Source organism: Procambarus clarkii, chromosome 28 (genome assembly GCF_040958095.1).
Source record: "Procambarus clarkii isolate CNS0578487 chromosome 28, FALCON_Pclarkii_2.0, whole genome shotgun sequence".
Lineage (NCBI taxonomy): Eukaryota > Metazoa > Arthropoda > Malacostraca > Decapoda > Cambaridae > Procambarus > Procambarus clarkii.
The window spans coordinates 40,446,579-40,466,698 of NC_091177.1; the positions used below are offsets into that span (position 1 = coordinate 40,446,579).

General features: G+C 44.4%; 1 protein-coding gene across 1 annotated transcript in view; it reads right to left on the reverse strand.

Moving 5' to 3' along the window:
- Positions 1-20,120, reverse strand: part of LOC123755062 (nitric oxide synthase, salivary gland-like) — a 199,410-nt gene that overhangs the window by 76,872 nt on the left and 102,418 nt on the right. The window contains exon 16 of the mRNA XM_069332947.1: positions 5,885-6,059. Coding sequence (XP_069189048.1) covers positions 5,885-6,059 — 175 coding nt within the window. The remainder of the gene's footprint in view (positions 1-5,884; positions 6,060-20,120) is intronic.

Here is a 20,120-nt window from a genome sequence, read left to right on the forward strand (position 1 = left end):
TACAAGACGCCTTAATCCACTTGACCATCACGACCGGACATAATGAGGTGATAGCCGAGGCTATTTGAACCACCCCACCGCCGGCACTCGGATAGTTATCTTGGGCATAGCATTTTACCAAATCACCTCATTCTTTGGGGCAACACGTGAGGAACACAAATGCGAACAAGCCTGAATGGTCCCCAGGACATATGCAACTGAAAACTCACACCCCAGAAGTGACTCGAACCCATACTCCCAGAAGCAACGCATCTGGTATGATGCGCATACCAGATGCGTTGCTTCTGGGAGTATGGGTTCGAGTCACTTCTGGGGTGTGAGTTTTCAGTTGCATATGTCCTGGGGACCATTCAGGCTTGTTCGCATTTGTGTTCCTCACGTGTTGCCCCAAAGAATGAGGTGATTTGGTAAAATGCTATGCCCAAGATAACTATCCGAGTGCCGGCGGTGGGGTGGTTCAAATAGCCTCGGCTATCACCTCATTATGTCCGGTCGTGATGGTCAAGTGGATTAAGGCGTCTTGTTCATACCAGATGCGTTGCTTCTGGGAGTATGGGTTCGAGTCACTTCTGGGGTGTGAGTTTTCAGTTGCATATGTCCTGGGGACCATTCAGGCTTGTTCGCATTTGTGTTCCTCACGTGTTGCCCCAAAGAATGAGGTGATTTGGTAAAATGCTATGCCCAAGATAACTATCCGAGTGCCGGCGGTGGGGTGGTTCAAATAGCCTCGGCTATCACCTCATTATGTCCGGTCGTGATGGTCAAGTGGATTAAGGCGTCTTGTACATACCAGATGCGTTGCTTCTGGGAGTATGGGTTCGAGTCACTTCTGGGGTGTGAGTTTTCAGTTGCATATGTCCTGGGGACCATTCAGGCTTGTTCGCATTTGTGTTCCTCACGTGTTGCCCCAAAGAATGAGGTGATTTGGTAAAATGCTATGCCCAAGATAACTATCCGAGTGCCGGCGGTGGGGTGGTTCAAATAGCCTCGGCTATCACCTCATTATGTCCGGTCGTGATGGTCAAGTGGATTAAGGCGTCTTGTACATACCAGATGCGTTGCTTCTGGGAGTATGGGTTCGAGTCACTTCTGGGGTGTGAGTTTTCAGTTGCATATGTCCTGGGGACCATTCAGGCTTGTTCGCATGCTATACTAAATATGTTACAATTCCATTTCAATGTAGCTGATTGCAGTGATAAATTTAATTTTCATAGACTTTAATTTATTTTCAATTGATTTAATTATTCTGTGTGAATTGCGTTGGAATTGAGCTGTGTTGTTTACCATACCGTTCATTTCGTGAGTATAGGATTTGTTTTATATTTTCATTTTAGTTTTTATCTGTTTTCTTATATTTCAGTGATGGAAAAATCAAATCACTTGATGTTCCCAATTTTCTGATGGGAACATCAGACCATTTGGGAAGGCATCGGACGAGGGAGTGGGGAATGGTGGGGAAGGACGAGGGGACAGGGAAGTTTGGGATGGTGGGGACGAAGGGGATGGGGGAATGGAGAATAATGGGGGTGGAAAAAGGGACAGGAGAGTGAGACATGGTGGGATGGAAGAGGGGATGGTGCAGTGGGGAATGGTTGACATATATAAATACATACATATTTATATATATATATATATATATATATATATATATATATATATATATATATATATATATATATATATATATAATTGTGTGTGTGTGTGTCAACCTGTAGAGTGTGTCAACCTGTAGAGTGTGTCAACCTGTAGAGTGTGTCAACCTGTAGAGTGTGTCAACCTGTAGTGTGTGTCAACCTGTAGTGTGTGTCAACCTGTAGTGTGTGTCAACCTGTAGAGTGTGTCAACCTGTAGTGTGTGTCAACCTGTAGAGTGTGTCAACCTGTAAAGTGTGTCAACCTGTAGAGTGTGTCAACCTGTAGAGTGTGTCAACCTGTAGTGTGTGTCAACCTGTAGAGTGTGTCAACCTGTAGAGTGTGTCAACCTGTAGAGTGTGTCAACCTGTAGAGTGTGTCAACCTGTAGAGTGTGTCAACCTGTAGAGTGTGTCAACCTGTAGAGTGTGTCAACCTGTAGTGTGTGTCAACCTGTAGAGTGTGTCAACCTGTAAAGTGTGTCAACCTGTAGAGTGTGTCAACCTGTAGAGTGTGTCAACCTGTAGAGTGTGTCAACCTGTAGTATGTGTCAACCTGTAGTATGTGTCAACCTGTAGTGTGTGTCAACCTGTAGTGTGTGTCAACCTGTAAAGTGTGTCAACCTGTAGTGTGTGTCAATCTGTAGTGTGTGTCAACCTGTAGTGTGTGTCAACCTGTAGAGTGTGTCAACCTGTAGAGTGTGTCAACCTGTAGAGTGTGTCAACCTGTAGAGTGTGTCAACCTGTAGTGTGTGTCAACCTGTAGAGTGTGTCAACCTGTAGAGTGTGTCAACCTGTAGAGTGTGTCAACCTGTAGAGTGTGTCAACCTGTAGAGTGTGTCAACCTGTAGAGTGTGTCAACCTGTAGTGTGTGTCAACCTGTAGAGTGTGTCAACCTGTAAAGTGTGTCAACCTGTAGAGTGTGTCAACCTGTAGAGTGTGTCAACCTGTAGAGTGTGTCAACCTGTAGTATGTGTCAACCTGTAGTATGTGTCAACCTGTAGTGTGTGTCAACCTGTAGTGTGTGTCAACCTGTAAAGTGTGTCAACCTGTAGTGTGTGTCAATCTGTAGTGTGTGTCAACCTGTAGTGTGTGTCAACCTGTAGAGTGTGTCAACCTGTAGAGTGTGTCAACCTGTAGAGTGTGTCAACCTGTAGAGTGTGTCAACCTGTAGTGTGTGTCAACCTGTAGAGTGTGTCAACCTGTAGAGTGTGTCAACCTGTAGAGTGTGTCAACCTGTAGAGTGTGTCAACCTGTAGAGTGTGTCAACCTGCAGAGTGTGTCAACCTGTAGAGTGTGTCAACCTGTAGAGTGTGTCAACCTGTAGAGTGTGTCAACCTGTAGAGTGTGTCAACCTGCAGAGTGTGTCAACCTGTAGAGTGTGTCAACCTGTAGTATGTGTCAACCTGTAGTGTGTGTCAACCTGTAGTGTGTGTCAACCTGTAGAGTGTGTCAACCTGTAGAGTGTGTCAACCTGTAGAGTGTGTCAACCTGTAGAGTGTGTCAACCTGTAGAGTGTGTCAACCTGTAGTATGTGTCAACCTGTAGAGTGTGTCAACCTGTAGAGTGTGTCAACCTGTAGAGTGTGTCAACCTGTAGAGTGTGTCAACCTGTAGTGAAGGATGTGTGTTAAGTTTTAGAATTTCCTAAATAAATTTTTAAATTTTACCTTCTGTTCTCCTTCGGGGAATCACCTGGGCTTTACCAGCATGTTAATGTTCATAATACATTCCTAGAGCAACAGGTGTGACTATCACTAGAGCAACAGGTGTGACTATCACTAGAGCAACAGGTGTGACTATCACTAGAGCAACAGGTGTGACTATCACTAGAGCAACAGGTGTGACTATCACTAGAGCAACAGGTGTGACTAACTATCACTAGAGCAACAGGTGTGACTAACTATCACTAGAGCAACAGGTGTGACAAACTATCACTAGAGCAACAGGTGCGACTATCACTAGAGCAACAGGTGTGACTATCACTAGAGCAACAGGTGTGACTAACTATCACTAGAGCAACAGGTGTGACTATCACTAGAACAACAGGTGTGACTAACTATCACTAGAGCAACAGGTGTGACTATCACTAGAGCAACAGGTGTGACTAACTATCACTAGAGCAACAGGTGTGACTAACTATCACTAGAGCAACAGGTGTGACTAACTATCACTAGAGCAACAGGTGTGACTATCACTAGAGCAACAGGTGTGACTATCACTAGAGCAACAGGTGTGACTAACTATCACTAGAGCAACAGGTGTGACTAACTATCACTAGAGCAACAGGTGTGACTATCACTAGAGCACCAGGTGTGACTATCACTAGAGCAACAGGTGTGACTATCACTAGAGCAACAAGTGTCACCATCACTAGAGCAACAGGTGTGACTATCACTAGAGCAACAGGTGTGACTAACTATCACTAGAGCAACAGGTGTGACTATCACTAGAGCAACAGGTGTGACTAATTATCACTAGAGCAACAGGTGTGACTATCACTAGAGCAACAGGTGTGACTAACTATCACTAGAGCAACAGGTGTGACTAACTATCACTAGAGCAACAGGTGTGACTAACTATCACTAGAGCAACAGGTGTGACTATCACTGGAGCAACAGGTGTGACTATCACTGGAGCAACAGGTGTGACAATCACTAGAGCAACAGGTGTGACTAACTATCACTAGAGCAACAGGTGTGACTATCACTAGAGCAACAGGTGTGACTAACTATTACTAGAGCAACAGGTGTGACTATCACTAGAGCAACAGGTGTGACTATCACTTGAGCAACAGGTGTGACTATCACTAGAGCAACAGGTGTCACTATCACTAGAGCAACAGGTGTAACTAACAATCACTAGAGCAACAGGTGTGACTATCACTAGAGCAACAGGTGTCACTATCCCTTGAGCAACAGGTGTAACTAACTATCACTAGAGCAACAGGTGTGACTAACTATCACTAGAGCAACAGGTGTGACTATCACTAGAGCAACAGGTGTGACTAACTATCACTAGAGCAACAGGTGTGACTAACTATCACTAGAGCAACAGGTGTGACTAACTATCACTAGAGCAACAGGTGTGACTAACTATCACTAGAGCAACAGGTGTGACTATCACTAGAGCAACAGGTGTGACTATCACTAGAGCAACAGGTGTAACTATCACTAGAGCAACAGGTGTGACTATCACTAGAGCAACATGTGTGACTATCACTAGAGCAACAGGTGTGACTAACTATCACTAGAGCAACAGGTGTGACTATCTCTAGAGCAACAGGTGTGACTAACTATCACTAGAGCAACAGGTGTAACTATCACTAGAGCAACAGGTGTGACTAACTATCACTAGAGCAACAGGTGTGACTATCACTAGAGGAACAGGTGTGACTATCACTAGAGCAACAGGTGTAACTATCACTAGAGCAACAGGTGTAACTATACTAGAGCAACAGGTGTGACTAACTATCACTAGAGCAACAGGTGTGACTATCACTAGAGCAACAGGTGTGACTAACTATCACTAGAGCAACAGGTGTGACTATCACTAGAGCAACAGGTGTAACTATCACTAGAGCAACAGGTGTGACTAACTATCACTAGAGCAACAGATGTGACTATCACTAGAGGAACAGGTGTGACTATCACTAGAGCAACAGGTGTAACTATCACTAGAGCAACAGGTGTAACTATCACTAGAGCAACAGGTGTGACTAACTATCACTAGAGCAACAGGTGTGACTATCACTAGAGGAACAGGTGTAACTATCACTAGAGCAACAGGTGTAACTAACTATCACTAGAGCAACAGGTGTGACTATCACTAGAGCAACAGGTGTCACTATCACTAGAGCAACAAGTGTAACTATCACTAGAGCAACAGGTGTGACTATCACTAGAGCAACAGGTGTCACTATCCCTTGAGCAACAGGTGTAACTAACTATCCCTAGAGAAACCAGTGTGTTTGTTGATTGTCAACAGTAAATAACTGTGTCCACAGTGAGCATATGTGTCTACAGTGATCACATGTGTCTACAGTGAGCACATGTGTCTTCAGTGAGCACATGTGTCTACAGTGATCACATGTGTCTACAGTGAGCACATGTACGTCACGGTGAGCACATATGTGGACAGTGAGCACATGTGTCTATAGTGAGCACATGTGTCTCACAGTAAGCACATGTGCCTCACAGTGAGCACATGTGCCTCACAGTGAGCAAGTGTGTAGGCTTACCATTAGCCTTGCCTACCTTGAGCAGGTGTGTGGACCAGGTGTTGAAGGACCGCTCCTGGTCGTCCAGGTCGTCGCCACAGGCCAGCTTCATTAGGCGCTCTCCTCCAGACAGCTTCAGCAGGCGGTCCACATACTTCCCGAAGGAGCAGAAGTGAATGTAGTTGCTGGAGCCAAGAGCGAACACCGCGAATCTGGTGATGGTACGAACATGGGCCTCAAAACTTTTTATTATCACTCGTCTCATTCCAACATTCTACAATACTTTTGTTTAGATTCTAAAAACTCATATTTTAGATATGACCGATCCATTCTCCTGGTAAATAACAAAGTGAATTATATTAAAACTGTTCTATGTACCAGATGTAGTTTTATATACCTTAAAGAGTTGACAATGTCGTATTGTAATTAACTAATAAGAAAACTACCACAGGAATATGCCTTAACCCTTGGGATGAACGTAGCACGTCTGGGTGTAGACGCAGTAGTGAGCGGCTCGTGTCTCAGGACAACTGGTGAAGGCTTACTGGCACATGTGAGGTCCTCGTCAACCTGCCTCCAACTGCTCCAGTTGGAAGCCGGATGACGAGGAACTCGATAGTCAGGAAGGTCCTGGTCAATAATGGATACTCTACCGGATATGTCGAAGAGATCATCAAAAGGAAGGTGAGTCGCCTCAGACGAAACAAACAACAACACATCTTCGGTCCCTGCTATTATAATATTGTATCTTATCTTGAGGTTATCTTGAGATGATTTCGGGGCTTTTGTGTCCCCGCGGCCCGGTCCTCGACCAGGCCTCCACCCCCAGGAAGCAGCCCGTGACAGCTGACTTACACCCAGGTGCCTATTTTACTGCTAGGTAACAGGGGCATAGGGTGAAAGAAACTCTGCCCATTGTTTCTCGCCGGGGCCTGGGATCGAACCCAGGACCACAGGATCACAAGTCCAGCGTGCTGTCCGCTCGGCCGACCGGCTCCCGTATAGGACCTTCTCCACGGCCCACAGAACGGAAAGAGGATCCTGAAAATATTATTGATAGAAATGTGACCTCTATGGAAACATGATGACTAGGGAAACAGATGATTAATTCAGTCATCTGAATGACTGAATTAATAATATACTATAAGAGCAGGATGACTGCAAAGCTGCTCATGAAGAACTCTCCTGAAACCTAACAAAGGCCCTTGAAAGAGACGAGTGTTGTCTATGCCCCTCACATGCCCACTAGGGAACTGTTAGCCCCAACGAACTCAATATATTGGCAAGACAATAACATCCCATCGAGGCGCCTAACAATGCACAAACAACAAGGCTCTATTTAAGGAACATATATTCTCTATATTTACACTTTCCCGCTTGATGAGTTCTGAAAAAAACATACCTCTTGTGCTTTCTGCGTTTCGCGCGCCTTAGCGGTAAGACCGAAAAGTGTATACTCTTTTGACTGTCCTGACACTAATTGTAGGCGAACGTATTTAAATTTGGTATCACTGTGTTCGCAATAGAATTGTCTATAAGAACATACCTATAAAATGCCGCCAAAGCATCAGACATATCAACACCAAATAAAAAACTATTCAGATCACTTGCCAAGAGCGCCAAACAGCAACAAAATGTTTCCACTCTCTTAATGGTTGTGAAGCCCACAGTTGTGCTACAGGATTAATTTTGGTATCACTGAAATTGCAATAAAATCCTCTATACGGACATATGCATATAAATATAGATTCACTGTCGTAGCCCACCCAAAACAGTGTGGGAAGTGGCCAAAGTGTTACCCGCGGCGGCATATCGGCGAAACTCGCTTTGAAAAGTGTATATTCAATTCACTGTCCTGATATTATTTTTCGATGTATGTATTTCATTTTTGTTCCAATGTGTTCACAATAGAATGTTCTAAAAGAACATAAGTATTAAAGGTCACATAAGGATGCGTTCGACCGGCAACATATATAAAAACTACGTCGATTATACTCGTCGTGTCAATAATACAATTGTTTTACCACGATGATTCACTGCCACGCCGTTCTCTTTATTAAGTTGTTCGGCTATTAAAGAAAACGTAAATTTCATGGCAAACATTTGTAAAGTATCCCCAAGTTGATTGGATAATAAATGGATTTTATACAAATATTTCTTCTCGTGACTAGCGAGCGCGGCACGCAAGCGTAATCAGTAGAAACGTTGTTGACGACTATGTTGTCACCAAAGCCCGAAAGTGTTTATATATTCTCTATATATAACCATTTTATCCCCAGATATATCCTAACAAACAACAAAATAATCGGCAGACAAAGCAACATCGGCGAGAAATTGAACATCAAACAAACCAAGCCGTTTATCAACAGCCAACTAAAACTAAATTACACGCTGCCAATTTCAAGAAGACGACTGAACACACAACATACTGACCCAGCCATCATGGGAACATAGAAGATTGGTAAAATGAAGTAGACTTATTGGCCCATTAGTAAGGTGCTTCACCTTCAACTCGTCCCTGGCTATATCCGGCAGAATAAAACTTTGTAACCATTCGAATTCTAACGACACGCTCTTGCCTTTGCCAAAGGAAGCCTGCTTAACCGAAAAGCTAAAGTCAAATTCCAATGAAGAACATCCTCCTCAAAGAGGCCGGAAAATTCTCTAAGCCCTTTCCTCTTCAACAATCTCATTGAACAATTCATGAAGCTCAGGATACCAAAAGCCAAACTGCTTAATAACTATGCAGACGGCTTTGTGGTCATCATCAATGGCAGAACGCAGGGACGCGGAACGCATAGCAGTGAAAATAAACAGCAATAAAACCTAAGCAATGGCCGTTAAAATGAGAACTCAAGACATCAGACTCGCAATACAAAGACACGAGATTGAGTGGGTTACATCTTTTTAATACTTTGGAGTCATACCAGACAGCCAGTTGAAATTCACTAAAAAAATTTAATATCTTCAGCAACGTTTTAAAGAGACACTCAGCTTTGTGCTCAGAGACAAGTCTTCGAGATGGTGCATCTCTACCAGTACTCAAACTGTACTACGTTCAAGCAGTTAGGTCACTCATTGACTATGCTGCTCCTGCTCTTACATCCCTCAGTGATAACCAATGGGAGAAACTGGAAGTGCTTCAAAATGATGCCCTCAAAACATTGCTGGGAGCACTTATATGGACGCGTCAAGAGAATCCAAGAATGGAAACCAACTTACCAGCCTTAGAAAACAGGATCAAACAAAGAATATCCGCCATAATAGCAAAACTGGTTCGAACCACCGCCAGACTGAAAATCAAATATTGCATACACAGAGCGCTTCACAGAAACCTTTAATATAGAACACGTGCATGGACGGATAATCTTGTCAAGATTCTAGAGACAGTGTACTTGAAACGGACCATTAAAAACAAAGGGGAAGATAGACCATATCAACACTTTCAGCAGCCTCCTCCATGAGAAGAATCGAGTCGAAAGATAATCATTGATAGATTAACAGTTAAAAAATCAGCTTGTGTCTCACAGAGGCTCAAGGCAGTCATAGAACAACAAATGGAAACCATCTCAAGACCGACATCTACTCACATCTTCACAAACGGATCAGTTGATAAAGATAGAGGTGTTGCTGGAGCTCTTCCTCTTCCAGCTGAACCCTGATGCAAGAGCACTAGTAAGAGGGATAGAAGCCCTAAAGCAGAAAATAGTTAATATAATATGAAATATTATATGCTGTTGCGGAATATGCTGTCATATTCAATGAGATATATATATATATATATATATATATATATATATATATATATATATATATATATATATATATATATATAACTGAAAACTCACACCCCAGAAGTGACTCGAACCCATACTCCCACAACTGGTATGTACAGGGACGCCTTAATCCGCTTGACCATCACGACCGGACATAAGGAAGTGATAGCCGAGGCTATATGAACCACTTCCCCGCCGGCACTCGGATGGTAATCTTGGGCATAGCATTTTATCAAATCACCTCATTCTTTGGGGCACACGTGAGGAACACAAATGCAAACAAGCCTGAATGGTCCCCAGGACTATATACAACTGAAAACTCACACCCCAGAAGTGACTCGAACCCATACTCCCACAACTGGTATGTACAGGGACGCCTTAATCCGCTTGACCATCACGACCGGACATAAGAAAGTGATAGCCGAGGCTATATGAACCACTTCCCCGCCGGCACTCGGATGGTAATCTTGGGCATAGCATTTTATCAAATCACCTCATTCTTTGGGGCACACGTGAGGAACACAAATGCAAACAAGCCTGAATGGTCCCCAGGACTATATACAACTGAAAACTCACACCCCAGAAGTGACTCGAACCCATACTCCCACAACTGGTATGTACAGGGACGCCTTAATCCGCTTGACCATCACGACCGGACATAAGGAAGTGATAGCCGAGGCTATATGAACCACTTCCCCGCCGGCACTCGGATGGTAATCTTGGGCATAGCATTTTATCAAATCACCTCATTCTTTGGGGCACACGTGAGGAACACAAATGCAAACAAGCCTGAATGGTCCCCAGGACTATATACAACTTAAAACTCACACCCCAGAAGTGACTCGAACCCATACTCCCACAACTGGTATGTACAGGGACGCCTTAATCCGCTTGACCATCACGACCGGACATAAGGAAGTGATAGCCGAGGCTATATGAACCACTTCCCCGCCGGCACTCGGATGGTAATCTTGGGCATAGCATTTTATCAAATCACCTCATTCTTTGGGGCACACGTGAGGAACACAAATGCAAACAAGCCTGAATGGTCCCCAGGACTATATACAACTGAAAACTCACACCCCAGAAGTGACTCGAACCCATACTCCCACAACTGGTATGTACAGGGACGCCTTAATCCGCTTGACCATCACGACCGGACATAAGGAAGTGATAGCCGAGGCTATATGAACCACTTCCCCGCCGGCACTCGGATGGTAATCTTGGGCATAGCATTTTATCAAATCACCTCATTCTTTGGGGCACACGTGAGGAACACAAATGCAAACAAGCCTGAATGGTCCCCAGGACTATATACAACTGAAAACTCACACCCCAGAAGTGACTCGAACCCATACTCCCACAACTGGTATGTACAGGGACGCCTTAATCCGCTTGACCATCACGACCGGACATAAGGAAGTGATAGCCGAGGCTATATGAACCACTTCCCCGCCGGCACTCGGATGGTAATCTTGGGCATAGCATTTTATCAAATCACCTCATTCTTTGGGGCACACGTGAGGAACACAAATGCAAACAAGCCTGAATGGTCCCCAGGACTATATACAACTGAAAACTCACACCCCAGAAGTGACTCGAACCCATACTCCCACAACTGGTATGTACAGGGACGCCTTAATCCGCTTTCGAACCCATGTTACTAACCCATGTTATTAATTAAGACCCGAACCCATGTTACAACTTCCTTATGTCCGTTCGTGATGGTCAAGCGGATTAAGGCGTCCCTGTACATACCAGTTGTGGGAGTATGGGTTCGAGTCACTTCTGGGGTGTGAGTTTTCAGTTGTATATAGTCCTGGGGACCATTCAGGCTTGTTTGCATTTGTGTTCCTCACGTGTGCCCCAAAGAATGAGGTGATTTGATAAAATGCTATGCCCAAGATTACCATCCGAGTGCCGGCGGGGAAGTGGTTCATATAGCCTCGGCTATCACTTCCTTATGTCCGGTCGTGATGGTCAAGCGGATTAAGGCGTCCCTGTACATACCAGTTGTGGGAGTATGGGTTCGAGTCACTTCTGGGGTGTGAGTTTTCAGTTGTATATAGTCCTGGGGACCATTCAGGCTTGTTTGCATTTGTGTTCCTCACGTGTGCCCCAAAGAATGAGGTGATTTGATAAAATGCTATGCCCAAGATTACCATCCGAGTGCCGGCGGGGAAGTGGTTCATATAGCCTCGGCTATCACTTCCTTATGTCCGGTCGTGATGGTCAAGCGGATTAAGGCGTCCCTGTACATACCAGTTGTGGGAGTATGGGTTCGAGTCACTTCTGGGGTGTGAGTTTTCAGTTGTATATAGTCCTGGGGACCATTCAGGCTTGTTTGCATTTGTGTTCCTCACGTGTGCCCCAAAGAATGAGGTGATTTGATAAAATGCTATGCCCAAGATTACCATCCGAGTGCCGGCGGGGAAGTGGTTCATATAGCCTCGGCTATCACTTCCTTATGTCCGGTCGTGATGGTCAAGCGGATTAAGGCGTCCCTGTACATACCAGTTGTGGGAGTATGGGTTCGAGTCACTTCTGGGGTGTGAGTTTTCAGTTGTATATAGTCCTGGGGACCATTCAGGCTTGTTTGCATATATATATATTGTGACGATAATCTCCTTCAAGAGATTGAGCCTGCTCTTCCCTCCAAAATTACGTCTTCACAATTATATAAAAAGACTATGGAAGAAATGTCCAACAACGACAACAACACCAGCACCAGCAAGGCTTGCAAGGGTGAGCAGAAACGTATGCAGCCCGCCACCTGTTCGGACCCAAATCACCAAACTACCCGTTGATCGCTACGGCTCCGCTGATTGGTCGCCGGTCTGGCTGCACCTGCACTCGCCCCCCAATACTACCCGATGTCTGGGGTCGCCCCAACATCAGTCTTCAGAATGTTCCGTGCTTTCGTAGCCAGCACTCCTCCCAGCTAGACTCTAGAGTGTACTGAGAGAGGTGGTGGCTTTAAGCCAATATTCCAGCACCTCCCACTTAACTTTTGTGTTGCACTTCTTGTTATTTTGCCTTAACGTAACTTTTCATTGTGTCATTTAAGTATTCTTATTATTTTGATTCATTGATTTTATTATAAGAATTTGTTTGTGCATTATTTTCATGTTTGATTTATTTAACGTAATTAAAATTTCATTGTTAAAGTTTACTTGTGTTTTGTGTGTCTTCTCCTTACCTTACCACAGACGAAGTTCCAGTTTTTTCTATTTTTTTTTTTATAACTATGTGACGAGGCCATACCCCTAGCCTTAAACAGCCGAACACCAACGCGTTACCGTCACAAGTTATATGGGGGCCTGTCCGGGAGCCTCACTCAGGTACTGGTGCCAAGTGGTAATTTATGGTAAGCGTATTTAACTTTGTTAACGTAGCTTTACTATTTTTCATTCAATTTCATTTTTTATAAGGTGCGGTGTATTGTGCATTACGAGAGTAACATATAGTGAAGGTGAGACAACTTTGGATTACGTGGTGACTGTAGGCCGCAGTCATACTCTTAATTGGTCATCTCTCCCTCCATGTTATTACTCGTATTTACCATCTATGTCCCTTGAATATTTCTCATTCTGACAGATCATCATATTGGTACCCTGGTACTGTGGTCTGCCCCGGGTCAAGAGTACCCAATCTTCTGCAATCTGACTGTAGGAGGACAAAGAGGGCCATAGTTCCTCTAGCTCGAACTTTAGTTGCTGAATTGGGACCTCAGCAGCAGTTCTCGTCACCAGTTGACACCTCGCACCCCTACACGTCAGTCAGAGATGATGATACATACAACGGTAGGGAATTAGCTTATTTTTTCAGAGCACAAAAGTTCGCTAATTCTGTAAGTATCATATTAAATTCAGTGGGAAAAACTTGCTTTATGTCCTATAGAGACTTGGCAAGGTATGCCTACATTCTTGGACTACCAATTTTACTTTTGAAGCATTTAACTGTTTCATTTGTTTTCGAAACTTTGTTTCATTTGTTAGTAGGATTTTCTTGCCCTTATTCTCTTACATGAGTACCGGGTACAAGATTTCCTGCGCCCTTGATTTAATTTAATCATTTAATATCTTTCACTTAACGTTAATTGTTAAAGATCACACAGGATAGGTGCCAGTTGCCACGTTGTCCTGTTTCTGACATTTCATTATTGAACATTCGTGTACCTTTATTTGCTAATTTCACCATGTTTCGTCTCCAAACTTTCCGTGCAAATCCAGCAGGTGAAATAGGGACTTTGAGTCGTGCCAAGAGGACTGAACTACAAACTCTTGCACATGAGTATCAACTAGAAGTTCCCTACCAAGCCAACAAAAATGACCTACACAACCTGTTGCTGGATTACTATTTAGAGCAAGGTAAGATAGACTCTGAAACTCATGAAACTTACTATATTGCAGATAAAACTGACTTGGCAACGATGAAACTTAAACTAGAGCTGGCTAAGATTGAACGTGAGCAGCAAAAGGAAGCCCGCGAACAGCAAAGGGAAGCCCTCGAACAACAAGAACGAGCAGCTGCCATACGGAGGGAAGAACAAGAACGAGGACTCGCCCTCCAAGAACGTGAGGTTGCACTACTCCAGGAGCGGGAACGAGTACAGCTTGAAGCACTCCAGGAGCGGGAACGCGTACAGCTTGAAACCAAACAACGCGAGTTGGAAATACAACGCGAACATGACAAGCAACAAGCAACTCTGGCTCTAGAGTGTCGTCAACGTGAAATCGCCTTGGAAACTTCACACTTCACTCAACGCCAACAAGCTACTGCCAATCTTCCCGTCAGTTTTAATATATCACATGCAAGTAAGTTAATGCCATCCTTTGTAGAAGCAGAAGTTGATGTGTTCTTTACCACCTTTGAAACCCTTGCTAATCAACTCAGTTGGCCTGTCGACCAATGGGCAACACTTCTCAGAGTCCATCTTACAGGTAGAGCTGCAGTCACACTCAGTACTTTGGCGTCTGAGAATGACTACTACACTCTGAAACAAGCAGTGTTAGACGCCTACCTACTTTCCACCGAAAGTTATAGAAGGAAATTCCGTGACCACCTGAAGGCAAGTACCACTACCTTCCTCGAGTTTGCTAACACGAAACGGAGGTATTTCATGAAATGGCTGGAAGCAGCACATGTCTCTACTTTTACAGAACTCGTGAACCTGATGCTTGTTGAAGAATTCTTGAGACGTGTGCCGCCTCCTGTCCGCCTCTACTTAGCAGATAAAGAAGAAACCGACTACCTGAAGTGTGCTAAGTCGGCTGACACTTACAGCCTCATCCACCGGCTGACACCTGAACCATCCTCCAGTAAGAAGTCGTGGTACAGTTACGAGAAGGTGAGCCCCGATCAAGCTGGTTCACAACTGTACTGCAAGTATTGTAGACTCTATGGACATACCATAGACAAGTGTGGTAAGTCTCAATACAAGGGATCCACTGACCAACAACGACCCAAACCAACTCCTCCTAAGTCCGGTAAGCCTGTGATGAATGTTGGTGTTGATGTTAATGATCTTTCTCTTTTCAGTAACCACCTGTATACTGGAACTGTCTCTGCCAACGGTTCAAATCCGGAGGGACGTTTCAAATTGAAGATCTTGAGGGACACAGCGGCTCTACAATCGATCATCTTGAAGTCGGCTGTGCCCAACATAGTCTACACCGGGGAAACAGTCTTCATCACTGACCTCACTGCTACCACTCCATACCCTCTCGCCAGAGTCCACCTGAATTGTCCCTACATGAACGGGGAAGTCCAAGTCGCCGTCAGGGAAAAGCCTTTTCCCATGCCTGGAGTGCAACTTCTCCTAGGCAACGACTTGGCAGAAGACCTGCAACCAACCAACCTGATCGTCATGGACAAACCCCAGGTGTGTAACTCTGTGCCAAGTAACCCTATTCTCGAGTATGTTCCAGCAGAGGTTCAAGAGAGTGATGAAGTTTCTCCTCCGGTTCTCGTGACCACCCGTGCACAAGCCGCACGTCCACAGCCAGCTGACTCTACTGCTACCGCTGTCCCTCAAGACCCTCAGAAACTACCCCCGCATCTGACCAAGTTGGAGTTCCGTAAGTTGCAGAGGGAAGATCTTACTTTAACACCATTGTTTTTCCAGGCTGAGACTCAACCCGACAGTATTCCTGGGTTCTTCCTAGAGAACGACTTGCTCTACCGCAGATATAGACCCAGTAAACTGAAGGAGGAGGACGATTGGGCCAACACCGAACAACTTGTGATTCCCACCAGCCTGCGGCCCACTATTCTACACCTGGCCCACGGAGCATTCTCCCACTACGGCTTCAACAAGACTTACCATGGGATTCGTCAAGACTACTACTGGCCAGGTATGGTAAATAACGTCAAACAGTACGTAAAACAGTGTCATACATGTCAGATGGCAGGCAAACCGAACGTCTCCATTCCCAGAGCACCACTGATTCCCATACAGGTGCCTGCGGAACCTTTCCACAGACTCATAATAGACTGTGTTGGTCCTTTACCTCGGACCAGTTCAGGTAACGCCTACATCCTAACCATCCTGTGTCCTACCACCAGATTTCCCATAGCAGTTCCAGTGAAGAACATCACGGCTGCTACGGTTATCAAACATCTACTGAAGATCTTCACTCAATACGGATTTCCCAGGGAGATTCAAAGTGACTGTGGCACCAACTTCACCAGTGATCTCTTCAAAAGAACACTGGAGGAGTTCAACATCAAACAGGTATTGTCCAGCCCCTATCATCCTGCTTCACAGGGTTCTCTTGAACGTAGTCATCAGACCATCAAAGCACTCTTGAAAAAGTTTTGTAGTGAAACCTCAAAGGATTGGGATAAGCAGATTGACCTAATAATGTGTATTTTCAGAAGTCTCCCCAATGAGTCCCTAGGAGTATCTCCTTATGAGATGCTCTACGGCCGTAAGTGCCGTACTCCCCTTAAGGCTTTCAAAGACTCTCTCAGAGATGCCACCTTCAGTGAGCATCAGAATGTGCCCCAGTTTCTTCAAAACCTTCAGCACATTCTAGAGAGAGTCCACCGCTTTGCCCATGATAATCTATTGAAAGCCCAGGTGAGAATGAAGACTCATTACGACCAGACCAGCAAAGTAAGAAAATTCAAGCCGGGAGACTTCGTCCTTGCTTATTTCCCTATCCCAGGTTCACCTTTACAAAACAGATTTTCAGGACCCTACTGCGTCAAAGAGTGCAGGAATAATAATAATTATGTGATAGAGACTCCAGATAGGCGGCGGAAGACCCAGCTGTGCCACGTCAACCTCCTGAAGCAATATAATGGTACTCCTCCCACTGTCTTGATAAACTATTCTACTTTCACAGAACCCTACATCCACAGTGAGACCATCCCGGCTTCTTCTCCCGAAAGCACTGACAAGGAGTCGGCGCTTTCTAATTCCAAAATCCTTAATGATCTTCCCAAATGCTTTCAGGATAATACTCGTGCTCCTATGCCCTCTTCTAATTCCACTCTCACCTCGTCAGATAAGCCCTTCATCCTCCATGTCGACGCCAATGGTACCGACGTGGGTGGTGTCGTGATGCAGCAACGAGGCGAGAAGAATACACCTGTCAGCGACTACTGCTACAAGGATCTACGGAACAATTGGCAAGGAGCTACTCTTCCTCATCCTGAAGCTTCAGCACTTCACTCCACACCTGAAAAGTGCTCGGTCCACCATCAATACGGACCACACCACCCTACACCTCCTGCAGCACGCCCACTTCTCATCTCAACGTCTTCTACTATGGGCTTGCTACCTGCAGAAATTCAACCTGGAGACACGCTATACCAAGAGTCTGACAACATCTTAGCCCATGATCTCTCCAGAGTTTATGAAGTAGAAGCAACTCCATCCATTACTCCACCACATAACGACGTACTTCTTCCAGAACCGCAGGCTTCGGGGGAGAGTTGTGACGATAATCTCCTTCAAGAGATTGAGCCTGCTCTTCCCTCCAAAATTACGTCTTCACAATTATATAAAAAGACTATGGAAGAAATGTCCAACAACGACAACAACACCAGCACCAGCAAGGCTTGCAAGGGTGAGCAGAAACGTATGCAGCCCGCCACCTGTTCGGACCCAAATCACCAAACTACCCGTTGATCGCTACGGCTCCGCTGATTGGTCGCCGGTCTGGCTGCACCTGCACTCGCCCCCCAATACTACCCGATGTCTGGGGTCGCCCCAACATCAGTCTTCAGAATGTTCCGTGCTTTCGTAGCCAGCACTCCTCCCAGCTAGACTCTAGAGTGTACTGAGAGAGGTGGTGGCTTTAAGCCAATATTCCAGCACCTCCCACTTAACTTTTGTGTTGCACTTCTTGTTATTTTGCCTTAACGTAACTTTTCATTGTGTCATTTAAGTATTCTTATTATTTTGATTCATTGATTTTATTATAAGAATTTGTTTGTGCATTATTTTCATGTTTGATTTATTTAACGTAATTAAAATTTCATTGTTAAAGTTTACTTGTGTTTTGTGTGTCTTCTCCTTACCTTACCACAGACGAAGTTCCAGTTTTTTCTATTTTTTTTTTTATAACTATGTGACGAGGCCATACCCCTAGCCTTAAACAGCCGAACACCAACGCGTTACCGTCACAATATATATATATATATATATATATTGTGACGATAATCTCCTTCAAGAGATTGAGCCTGCTCTTCCCTCCTAAGTTCGTCGCTATACATCCCTATACAACTAATATGGAAGAAATATCCAACAAGTACAACTCCAAGGTTTGCCAGAGAGCAAACGTATTCAGCACCAGGAACACCTGCTCCGCCTCCGCCACTCGAACCACCAAACTACCTGTCCGTCGCCTGCTCATCGCTGATTGGCTGGTGGTCAGTCGCACCTGCTCCTCCACCGCCACACTACCTGATGTCTGGGGCCACCACGTCCTGCAGACCTCAGAATATCCAGTGCTTTCAACAAGTTAACACGTCTCGTTGGTAGACTAAGCTCTGGCTTACGTGTACTAAGAGAGGTGGCAGCTTAAAGCCAATATTCCTGCACCCATATTTGCATTGTATATTGTTCACTTGTTATTACTCACTTGTCTTAACGTAACTTTTCATTTTGCCATTTGATTATTCTTATTATTTTGATTGATTGATTTTATGTTACACTTTGTATGTCCATTTTATTCATGTTTTGCTTTTCTAACGTAATTAAAATCTCATTGTTAAATTTACTTGTGTTTTGTGTGTCTTCCCATTACCTTACCACAGACGACGTTCCAAATTTTCTCTTTTTTGTTTCTATATGTGACGAGGCCATACCCCTAGCTTTTGAAACAGCCGAACACCAACGCGTTACCGTCACAATATATATATATATATATATATATATATATATATATATATATATATATATATATATATATATATATATATATATATATATATATATATATATATATGTGCACAACTTGCCTAAACACACAAGAGAAGTTATTCATATTTAGAACACTTTCCCACCAGGAGATTCGAACCCTAGCCAGCACAGAAGCCTTACAGCAACTGGTACGCCTTTAACCCACTGCACCAAACTCAGACCCTTAAAAGAGATGGTAATTTCAGGGTATTTAAACCCCCTAAAGATCACCACCTCCCAAGGGCAACTAGAGCTAGTGAGGGGTCACTCACGTTCTTTCATCAAATTCCTGTTAATAAGGGAGAACTCTGTGTTTATGCTTAAGGGTCTGAGTTTGGTGCAGTGGGTTAAAGGCGTACCCGTTATGCCAGTTGCTGTAAGGCTTCTGTGCTGGCTAGGGTTCGAATCTCCTGGTGGGAAAGTGTTCTAAAGTTAAATAACTTCTCTTACGTGTTTAGGCAAGTTGTGCATTAAGCATAGACACAGAGTTCTCCCATATTAACAGGAATTTGATTACCCAGGAACGGAGTACCCAGCGAACGGCGACTGGAGCCTATGCGTCTGAGCTGGACAGGATATGTTAAGGTAGATCATTTTTCTCTTCCTTATTTACCTTGGTTGTTAGGCAAGGTAGGCCTATTGCTATGCTTAGGCATTTATTAGAGTTCACATAAGTCATAGGAGTAGATTAGGCTGTGGGACAGCACGTATTATCATTCTACTGAGTAGTGAAGACAGCGTGTGGCCGGCTTGTGAAGGGTCGAGGGACGACGTGGATGGAGCCACCCAGTGAAGGGGGCCAGTGATCCCTTTAATTCATGATGCGAGCTGCCGGCGGCCACCAGAGGAGCGCTGTTGCCACAATTATTATTATTATTATTTCCATAAATCCATACATGTATCTCGTGTGTTGTAGTTTACTTTGAGTAAAGTTTTTATTATTTTATCACTGCTTTTGGTGTAACCTCCATCTCATTGAGCTTTGTGATTAATGACATATGATTATACTGTACTGTTACTGGCATGACATAGAGAGAGATCCTGTGTTGGCAACACGTTATTGGATTTGAACCAGTACTGGT